The 11,997-nt window shown below is 42.3% G+C and overlaps 1 protein-coding gene across 1 annotated transcript; it reads right to left on the bottom strand.

Moving 5' to 3' along the window:
* Nucleotides 1–556: 556 nt before the first annotated feature.
* LOC106813288 (retinal dehydrogenase 1-like) lies at nt 557–9,684 on the bottom strand. Its single transcript, XM_014817393.1, has 14 exons — nt 9,545–9,684; nt 8,490–8,594; nt 8,123–8,263; nt 7,585–7,711; nt 7,201–7,262; nt 6,742–6,870; nt 6,337–6,450; nt 5,805–5,907; nt 5,251–5,435; nt 3,857–4,021; nt 3,356–3,513; nt 2,389–2,463; nt 2,165–2,204; nt 557–1,968 (listed from the first exon to the last, which is right to left on the bottom strand). Exons 1-14 carry the CDS (start codon nt 9,593–9,595, stop codon nt 1,936–1,938), a joined length of 1,488 nt encoding a protein of 495 aa, XP_014672879.1. The 5' UTR covers nt 9,596–9,684; the 3' UTR covers nt 557–1,935.
* Between the last annotated feature and the right edge of the window lie 2,313 nt (nt 9,685–11,997).

Genomic DNA, 11,997 nt, shown 5'->3' with positions numbered 1-11,997 from the left:
TGAAACACTAATTGAATCGAAACGTCAACACGTGATAAGACCGGTCGCCTCTCATTCTCGTTGGTAGATCCTGCAATATAGCGGCGACCCAATTCCTGTCATCGTTCTGGTGAATTTGTAATCGTAAACAACCTTTACGTGGGAGCACAAAAGGCAGTTATCATATTAATTATTTCCGGGACCACTTTCCCGAGTAAGGAATTATTTCCTATATGGAATAATATCAGGAAATGGATTCTTTTTACTCCTGATATCACCAGTGCACAACGGGTCTCGCTATTATGAATATGAATATGATTGATGGTTGTCCTGATGTTTGATCATGTAAGTGAATCACTTGAATTAATTTAGTTATTTTATTTTGTTAATTTATTTTTACATCATTTAACTTAACTTAACACGGAGGTTTGCCGGCCAAGGGTACACATGCTAAAAATGTTGAAAGTCGTGTATGCAGTCTGATCCCCTGAAAGGCCTTTTATGTAGTGAAGAGTTGTTTGACGAATGTGCGTGCATAGATAATTTAAAATGCATATTAAAATAATGATTACATAAATTCAGTGTATCAAATTTCACTTATATTAGATAACTATATACGTATAGAGTCAAGAGACTAGCCATAAGATGTTAACAATATCTGGTAACACTGTGTCAGTCAGTGTCGTACAAACATACCACAATCACAATTCAGAATACAGATTTCACAGGATTTCCTAAGAAAGCTGTAGGTTATTAAGCAGCTCGGAGAATGTAACGTAGAACACGCACCGTGACGAGAAAACTCCAGAACAGACGTGGGACGAGCAAATCATCTCACAAACTAGTATCACGCCTAGTATCCCCCCCCCACACACACCCAGTAGACACGACAAAAAAACTCGACAGTCACACCGCATTATGCCTACACCACCACGTTGGATCTTCTTGTTTTTCTTCTGGATTTTACTGGATAATACTGGAGTAACAATATTTAAAGTATCTACATCGATTCCAGGTGCTACTGATGGGGTCCAATAGAGTCCGTATTCCCGGTGCTTATACCCAGGTTCCATTGCTTATTGTCAATTATTTTTCGTTGTACAAGACACTGTGCCTAGATAATCTATTAACTCTATCGAGAGTATCCTCTATGTCAGCCGTTATCGTTACCAGCACGTATTAATTTAAACCCTGTGACTCGTGGCATTCCCACTATGAAGTGAGAATGCCACATTTTTACAAGGCTTGGACAAAAATTACAGTCTTGAAAATTACAGAAAATCTGTAATGAAACTTCTAACTCTACTTTCCCTAAATGCTTGTACCGCAGTTGTAGTAAATAAACTCACACGCGCACATTGAGGTCGAGCTGCAGCCAAGCTCCGGAATATTAAAAAAAATTCTTACTATAGACTGTCCATGATCATCACTAATCTGTTAACTATTTCTAGACCATCTTCATCTATTCTAGGCGTTATCATTGTTAACATGAACTACTCTTATCCATGTGCCTTGTGCAAGTCCATGTCTGTTGACCATCTGTATAAGTGCATACCATGGTCTGATCCTTAAATGATATTATTCCATAGAATCTCCATAGAATCCACACGATTTTAACATGTTTATGTATCTGCACGCCTCTCAATTAATGTCTCAGTGTGTACGAATTTTAGTAGACAATTTTAAAATTCAAGCTGAAACTGCTATGGGGAAAACAAACGCAATATTTCCTAATCACGCCCAAGGTCTTAATATGTTTGAACAAAGTTTACATTATTGCTTAGGTTAGCAATCACAGATTTTGCAGTCATTTCGTAAATATATCATTCACAATCAGATTGAGCAACTTCATGGTAACAATACCAACAATGTTTTCAGTAGATTTTAATTATCATCAATTTTCGATCGAGGTGTATGCAGCAGCAGCATCAGCAGCCATCATGCAGAATAACTCAATTACGAGTTCTTAGCATCAAGCTTGATAGTCACCTGTGAATTCATCATGAAATATTAATAAATCGCTATTAAATATATAACCACAATAACAAGCTATATAACTGGTTCTGCACACTCTTTCTAAATTCACTAGGCTATACATAAACACTGTTAAATAAAATTGGACATTATTAATAGGTTCGCACTTGCAGAAAACGTGCACAATAGCACTTGTAGCTGCCATACTTACAGCTTTCACCTCTGTGTATTCCTGCAAGCCATACTCGCCCCTGAAATACCAGACAAGCGATGATTACTCGTAACCTAGAACGCTCTGTTCGTTCCAGATTCAGACGCTCGTGAGGCAATTCGTGTCATAGTATAGTTGAGTAGTAGTATAGTATAGACTAGTAGTAGTAGAGGTAATTTGTGTAACAGTAATTAACTGCTCATAACACAGCACAGCGCACTTACAGTTCTCTGCCGTGGCCAGACATTTTGAAGCCTCCGAACGGAACTTGGGAAGTGACCACATCGTAGCAATTCACCCTGCATGTATAATTTCATATGGCACTCAGTGTATACAGGTTAAAGAGTCAATACTACATTGTCAAACAGCACAGTTCTATATTATTCGGGCAACTAAAAATCCTACTGTGCAACCAAACTGACGAAGTCACCGAATATAAATTGTAGAAGCAAACCAGCAGTATTTCCTTCACAGAACATCAAACAGTGATAAGCCTTGCTACAGGTTTCATTACACACTGAACATATTGCAACCTTCGTCGTACTATTGCCAGGTGCCAAAGGTGCTGCTTACACCCAAATGCATCTTGATCCAATACTACATCACGCCACGTACATGGCAGCGACGTAAGCAGTAATTAAACAAATTCACGTTGCGCCATTGGTAGGATAGGAAGTATCAGGTATTGTTTAAACCAGGAAAACAGTCGCACCTGTATGTAATGGCCACACAAGAAAAATGGCAAAAACTTATGGCCTTTATACACAGGTGTCCCTTCTATAGAGGGAGTTTCACTGTAAAACTGCCACTCAAGAGAAATGCCAAACATGGCCTTCACGAACCATTAAGCACTTAAACATTTAATTAATTAATAAATTAAGCAGTAATTTAAGGTGGTGTCTTGCGTGGGTTTAACCAGTGGCGTAGCTAGGATTTTTTCAGCGGGGGGGGGGGGGGCACTGGGGGGGGCCTTACATTTTCGTGGGGGGGGCACAATATATAACTTTTCTTTTATTTATACTGCTCTCTAACGGCATTGTTTTTTAATTCAATTTTTTTTTTATTCAGCCATGAATTTTCAGTGGGGGGGCCACCTGGGGGGGCCACAGAAAATTTGTGGGGGTGCCCCCACAAATTTTCTGTGCCCCCCCGTAGCTACGCCCCTGGGTTTAACCGTGCACGTGTTCGTACCACACGGATCCAGCCTCGAGACCGTTGGCGATCATGAAAGCCTTGTTAACGTCCTTCGTAAAGACAGCGCCGGCAAGTCCGTAAGCGGTGCGGTTCGCTCGTTCCAGAACCTCCTCCGCATCCTTGAACTTCAACACTTGCATCACAGGTCCGAAGATCTTCAAATGTAGATGAATATTATTTCAATATAAGAATATAAAATTTAAAAATAATTTTTTTTACATAAAAAATATATTATAAGAATGGTGTTAGTTTAGAGTAGTAAATAATAAATAATAGACTATAATTAATAGGTACAGGTAGATCAACAAATAGATAGACAGCACAGAATGAATATCACATGAAGATCATCAGTGTCACTGTTAACGAGAGGCAAACCCATCCATTAGCAACTGCTTAATTACTCTAACCAAACACAACCATTAATATTTACATGCATAAAAATACATCGTAAATCCACTGAGAAGCACTGACCGAAATGGATGCACCGTTCACCCTTACCTCTTCACGTGCTATTTTCATATCGTCCTTTACATCTCCAAAAATTGTTGAACTGATGAAGTACCCTTTGTTTCCTACACGTTTGCCTCCACAAACTAATGTGGCTCCCTCTTTCTTTCCACTGTCAATGAAACCCATGACACGATCAAACTGCTCTCGACTGATCTGAAAAGCGGTAGAGATCCTACTTACCACATGATCCACATGTCATTACACACATTCTTCGTCATACACACATTCACTATTGATCTGTAGAAAGCCATTCAAATGTTCTTACAGGGTTCTACAAAATTATACTGCATATACAGACACTATACAGGACAATACATAATTAGTAAACCTGCACCATTAGAGTAAAGGCTGTAGTATATTATGATGATTACTAAGCAATTAGATTTGGCATTATAAAGCTGTTGGTACAGCTGCTGCTGCTGCAACTACAACCACGTATATACCACCTCTAGTGGATATACATAAGCTAACACATATTCACCTCCTAGACATGTGTGTGTGCGTGCGTGCGTGAGTGCGTGCCTGCGTGCGTGCGTGCGTGCGTGCGTGCGTGCGTGCGTGCATAGGAGGTGAATATATAAATATATATTCATATAGATCAAGGGTTAATTTGTCATTATTAACCCCTGATGTACATGTATCACACGTCCACGAATTACCCGCATAGACCAATTAAAACCGCGCGTGCCTGTCTTTGTCGGAGAGTAACTCGCGCAGACAACTGAGGCAGCTGCTACTCGATCGCCCCGCACACATTCTCATCGCACTCATTCATGTTACTAGCGCGCGCGTGTGCGTGCAACAGGTGGTCGACATACCACAAGCTGAACGAAATAATTTCATTGGATTTCATTGAAAACTATGAATTCATATTTATCTTGTGTTAAATCCAAGAAATTGACTTACTATTGAAATATTCGATATCCCTTCAGAAAATCTTGTGTTAAATCCAAGAAATTAACTTACTATCGAAATTTTCGATCTCCCTTTGGGAAATCTTCATCAGGATGTGACGTCACCATATAGGTGGCAGCAAGATAGACGTCACCTGCTGCCACCTATGGTGACGTCACATCCTAATGAAGATATACCAAAGGGAGATCGAAAATTTCGATAGTAAGTTAATTTCTTGGATTTAACACAAGATAAATATGAATTCATAGTTTTCAATGAAATCCAATGAAATTATTTCGTTCAGCTCGTGGCATGTCTACCACCTGTCGCACACGCGCACACGTGCTAGTAACATGAATGAGTGCGATGAGAATGTGTGTGGGGCGATCGCGTAGCTGCTGCCTCAGTTGTCTGCGCGAGTTGCTCTCCGACAAAGCCAGGCACGCGGTTTTGATTGGTCTATGCCATGAGCCCACACACGTGCTAACCTGCGGCCCATTGTCGCTCGCTGGATTCCACGGATCGCCGACGACTCTTGCCTCAGCCTTCTCCTTGCTGCGCCGCACAAACTCATCGTACGCGCCCTCCTGCACAAAGACGCGACTTCCCGCGCAGCAGTTCTGCCCCATGTTGACAAAGATGCCCGAGTGCGCCCACTCGACGGCGTTGCTCACTGCAAAGAGGACGCTCCGTCAGACATGCGATGTATTGACCACTCGGCCGTGGCAGTCTCAGCGTGGTTTCGAACACAGTTGGCTTAAGCGATGGCGAAATGTTTCCGCCAGTTTAATATTTTCTCAAATACTGGGCATAAAACTAGATGCTGCCAAGATACAGACACCTTTTCACCCTTATCTTAAATTGAACGTTTTAAACAGTCAAATTAAACTTTCATTACTTGTATGGTGATCTCGTGCAAACTTGTTTATAAACACATTCATAACAATAATCCACTTTTCATATTAAAACGCTATTTCAGCAAACCAATGATCTATAAGCATTTGCGTTAATAAAAATGATAGACTACTGTGTATGTACTAACTGTCAGCATCAGCAAAGATGATGTTGGGGCTTTTGCCTCCCAATTCTAAGGTGACTCGCTTCAAGTTTGACCTCCCAGAAGCCTGCTGAATTAGCTTTCCTACCTATGACAAGAACGACACTATAAATAAACACATACATACGCACGCACGCACGCACACACACACACACACACACACACATATATATATATATAAATGCGTGTGTGCATGTGTGTGTGTGTGTGTGTCTGTGTGCGTGCGTGCGCGTGCGTGTGTGTGAGGTAAACGCTAATATCGCTAACACGTATTAGTGTGTAGTTTTAATTATAAATGTTCATACAACGTTTTCCAACTCTAATTATTTCTCAGAAATTCCATATCCCTCATATTTGTTTCCTAACCACCATTACTCACAATTTATTTGTGAACATCAAATTAAACTAATGACACATTTCTAATGCACGTTTGAAAGAAAATTCAATTATCAATCAGAAAACCTAGCAGAGCAATGCTAATTTTGAGGATAATACAATTTTAAAAACATCACGTCACCTCGATAGAGCCAGTGAATGCAATTTTGTCGACGTCCATGTGTTCAGCCAGTGCAGCACCTGCTGTCGGTCCGTAACCGGGAACGACATTCACCACTCCAGCAGGAAACCCTGCCTGTACAAAAGTTACTGTTACCATCGCAGCACATTTACGGCTAACAATGACATTAACTACAATAGATACTACACCACTACAAATGGTAAAATAAATAAATGAACCATTAAAAAAAAATTCCAAGGAATCTTTACTAGTGCATATACTATATGAACCACGTATGGCTAAACGTTTAGGTTCAAACTCTACAGTGGTACCTGTCGGTAACCCTAAGTGTATTCTTAACGTAAATATCAAATTATGTTGATGAAGTTGCCCTTGATTATCTTGAGCCAACAGCGGTACACATACCTCCTTACAAAGGGAAGCACAGTAGAGAGCAGTCAATGGCGTCTGTTCGGCAGGTTTCAAGATGATTGTATTGCCACAGGCTAGTGCCGGGCCGAGTTTCCATGCGAGCATCATGATCGGGTAGTTCCACTGAGAAAGCATTCAGGGGAAAATCTTTGCATACAGGTTTACATATATTTATTATGCATAGTGGTTAAAGCAATGATATTTATGTGCTCATTCAACAGTTTAAATGTAAAAATAATGGCCGAATTATCTCTTAATTATGGTTAATTATCTCAATAAGAGCAATACTACTCAATTCTTACATGGATAAAATATAAAGACTTCTAAAAATTTACATTATACATTCTGATTAATAGAAAAAAATAAAATTATAGGGATGAACTTTGTTGCTTCTTAGTCTAATTTTAAAGGCACTTAATTAGCTAAAGAGTTGAATGAGATTGATGTACTTACAGGAATTATTTGAGCGCACACTCCAATGGGCTCATGGCGTGTATAGGAGAAGAAGTCCCCATCTGGAATGGTCATTTTACAAATATACCTTAAAGATAGGCAGAAACTTACAGAGAAACACATTCAACAATAAATACAAGCATTGTTGTACCTTTACAATGTTCAGCAAATGAAGTACATCAAATTACAAATCTGCAGCCTCACAGAAAACATTAATTGCTTACTTAGAGAATTAGAAACTTATACATTTAATTAGCTAGTACATTCCGATTACATGACTAAACAACGATAGCTTTTTTAATTGAATTAAGAAACTAATGGTTAATTCTTTGAGGAGGCTATGATATCGCATTCAAGGTGCTTTGCCATATGTAATGCACTAACCGACAGGAATGGTCTTGCCACAAATCTTATCACACCAGCCTGCATAGTACCGGAACAAGCCTGCGGATCCCCTGACGTCTTCAACACAGTCCTTGAAAGGCTTGCCACTGTCCAGGGTCTCAAGGCTCTAAAACAAGCACTGCCTTGTCAGCAAACGCTATCTCATCCAGGCACCCACGTGAAAGGATTGTCAATAACAAAATTGCTTCAGTGACGTTATAGAGTACACCTTGGACAATTGATCCAGGTGAAAATCAACAGTACAGCACGTGTATTTTTATGACTATGTGTCACAATCTGATAAGAAGACGCACCCACTAACAGACATATGTATGCCTAAAAGTCAGCAGTACTAGAATGTTTAGCAGCCTGAAACCTTGACCTACACAGAGGTAGAAATTAACTGGATGGGATATACCACTTGGCACTACTACTAATCACATGAAATCAGACGTCATGCAGTTTCAATTTTAAAGTACATGAAGTACATCATGCCGTAACTGCTCACATACACAACATGTAGTCAAGTCCAACTCACAGCCAAGTACTGAATATCCCTTTCCAAAAGATCGGCATATTTCATGATGATGTTTCCTCGTTGAGATGCGTCCATTGTGCGCCATGGTGATCCGCGCTTAAAGGCAAGCCGAGCATCCCTGACAGCAGCATCAACATCAGCCTGATAAAAGATGCCAGATATACCCTACACTCATCTGTTACAACTTACATATCTTGCCTATAGCTACATGCTTTTTTTTAGTTATTTGCTAAGTGGTTATACCACTATAAGTCATAATTTGACATGTATACAAAGTCCTAATGACGAATAAAGAGATAATTTTCAAATACAAAAGTGCAAGTGTACTGCACACCTGTGCAAGTGTACTGCACACCTATACACCTACCTTGTCACCCTCCTGTACATCAGTTATCTTTTCCTCCGTTGAAGGATTGATGGTAGAAAAAGTTTTCCCACTTATGGAATCATGAAATTCATTGTTGTAAAATATCTGGGGAAAAACATTTGTACATTAAATCAGTAAAGTGGCTACAATATATTTTTGATAACCTCTATATTTTTAATTATCATAAAAACAATTTCTAGGATGTATACGCATGATCAAGACCACATAAACTATTAAATGTTCTGTCATAGGTTATGTGCCTTTGATATGACCAGGATAGACTAGGATATATAGGACCAACTAAAAATAGGACAAAAATATGTGGGCAACACATCATAGCTGGGCACATACATGTACTCCAGTCCTGGTGGCAACATGTGTATAGCTCTAACCATTTAGTATACTTTGCTTTCAGATACAAATATATGTGACCCACCAGAGTAGCTAGGTTAATTACCTTTGTACCCTGTTGGGTTATTATTTGTAAATATTCGGGGATCCCAAACCCAACGCAAAAATAATTTAATTTGAAAATTTTGCAAGAATTTCAGCCTACAGTGATCCATTTTTAGTGTAATAATTGCAAAATCTCCATCGTGCGGTGAGGGTGACACAGTGACACAGCCCCCTCCCACACCCTACCGCCCGCTCGGTCGCTTGGCTCCCTCGCCTGGTCGCTTCGCGCCGAGCAGGGGCGTGTGTTGTTTTTTTTGTGGGGGGGGGGTGGCCAGGGAGTCCGACCCCCTTGCTCTGTCGCAAGAAAACGCATCTGAGGGGGTTCTAATTTAAAAAAATTTCAGACCCCTTTCGCGGTGTTCTGCAACTTTTGGGGTTAGCGGTTAGTAGCCCCCCCCCCCCCGTGGTAGCAAATCCTGTTACAACGGCCCTCTGCCGGAGTTAAATTGCAACATGGCCAAGAAACAACCCCCCCCCCGCCAATACTGCTTAATAGAAAAGCTGTGCTACGGGCCTGCTAATACTACTATACTACATGAGTTATCTACTGAGCAAAGTACTTAATAGCTAACACGTACTACTGTAATGAGTATTCATACCTGTGTATACTTAATCGTCGGTTGTTTTATTGGCACCATATCTTCTGCCATGGCTTACTTGGACGCGGAGAAAGTAGTTTATGTCGTCGACTATTCGTTGCCACCGATGCATGGTACAAAATAGCTGGCTAGCCGTAGACTGTACCGCGGTCCACCTCTCGCTTAGGCCTCACGGCTTAGGTGTTCCTGGCTTAGCACCCATCCGAGTAATCGAGGTGGGAGCGAGTACCAGTCTACTAGCCGGTTGACGGCGTGACGTTTCCCAGGCACGAGTCCAAGGCCACGCTCTACGTCGCGCACACTTCGGCTGTTTCCGTAATGGGAAAATGTGTCCACCAGCAGAACGCCGGTGAAAACAACACGATCGCGTCACTGGCGCCAGTGCTCTGGGATTACTGCATAACGATACGAATTATCCGTCACTTGAACTGTGAGTTTGAAATGTATTTATAATATATTTGCTTTGCAATGATAATTTCTCTAGATGAAGCTTACAAGTATATAGATACAATCAATGTAACCCTGAAATCCCCCCGCAAGAGGATGGGGTTTTTTTTTTATTTTGTTTTATTATTTTTTTTTTTGTTATATTTTTTTTATTTTTTGTATATATTTTTTTTAGTATTTTTTATTATTTTTTATTTTTTTATTTTATATTTATTTTTATTTTTTATTTATTATATGATTTTTTTTTATTATTTTTGTTTTATATTTATGCATTATCCTCTTGGTTGGGTTACATTAATTGTATGGGCTAAAACAGTATCAATAGATACGCCTTCTGTAGCTATACTTTATGACATTATGTTGAAGATACATATTATCAGGAGTATAATATACTAGAAGAATCTTCTATTATATACTCCTGATATTATGATACATAAGATAAATATGTTAAGGCTATTCTTATTTTGTATTTGTTTGCTTTTGCTTAGTTGAATAAAATACCCCAGGGTAAAAACAAAGTCGCAAAGATTACAGCATGCGGACACGCAACCACGCGACACGGCGTACGTCACAACACAGTGACACACTCACGAAGCCGCGCACACACAGTGATCACACTCACATGGCAGCAGCGCACACGCACGATCGCACACGCACACCACACGCACACTCGCACACGCACACAGCACACGCAGCACGCACATCAAGTGACACAGCTCACACCCCCACACGCACTCGTGCACAACTGCATTTGGTGAAACCCTCACTACGCACACGCACGTCACACACACCACGAAGTACACAGCAACACGCACGGCAACGCACGCAATCACGCACACGCGACGGCGCGCACGTACGCAACGCGCACTGCACACTTCGCACCGCACGACGCACTACGCACACGCACAACGCACACGCACACGCATACGGCATACGCACACTACCACGCACACAGCGACACACGACAGGACACACAAACATGCGCACGCGCGCACGACGCAGCGGCTCGCACGCACCGGAGGGCCGCCCAGGCACACGCAGCACCAGGTGACACACACCGCAACACGCACATGTCATGCACGTTCCTGGCAACACGCACACTCACTCACTTGTAGCTGCATATGCACACCACACGCACAACGCAGCACGTACACGTACACTCACAGTACACACTCACACGCACACGCACACCAACACACGGTGATCACACAAACACGCATACGCACACGCACCAACCAGCTCGCACGAGCACACACAAGGACACAAACACGCACGCGCAGCATCTGACCGCACGCACACCACACAAGACCCAAACGGCACACGCACTCGCAGCTAAGACTACACAGTGACAGCACTCACCCACCTCCGGTGCTGCCACACAACACACGCACTGCACGCACGCACCGGCGCGCGCATGCACGGCATACGCATACGCACACGCACACGCGGCACAGCCACCAGTGACACACCAGGCCAGCAAACACGCACGCGCAGCACGAGACGCACGCTCGCACGTCACGACGCCCAGGCAGCACGCACACAGCAGTGACACACACGCACAACGCACAATGTCATGCCACGTAACACGCACACCGCCACTCACATGCATATGCCAACGCGCGCCACTACGCACACACGTACAACGTACACACGAGTGAACACACTCACACGCAACGTACCAACACGCAGCACCACGTGTACGACACAAACACGCATACGCAACACGCACACAGCAACGCACACAGGACAAGGACATAAACACGCACGCGCGCACGACGCACGCACACACACCAGACCAGGCCGCGCCGGGACGCAAAGCGACAGCGCACTCGCACTAGCCACACACAGTGACACAACTCACACGCACGACACAAAACACCACGCACGCACGCACGCGCGCGCGCGACGCAACACACCCGCAGTTCATAAATAGTAGTTGCCGTCTCACGAAATGACAAAAACAAATAGTGGAGAATTGACAGGGACTCAGTGGCGTCCATTTAGCA

Source organism: Priapulus caudatus, unplaced genomic scaffold, assembly GCF_000485595.1.
Source record: "Priapulus caudatus unplaced genomic scaffold, Priapulus_caudatus-5.0.1 Scaffold751, whole genome shotgun sequence".
Classification (NCBI taxonomy): Eukaryota; Metazoa; Priapulida; class Priapulimorpha; order Priapulimorphida; family Priapulidae; genus Priapulus; species Priapulus caudatus.
This window is presented reverse-complemented; position numbering and strand designations above follow the sequence as displayed.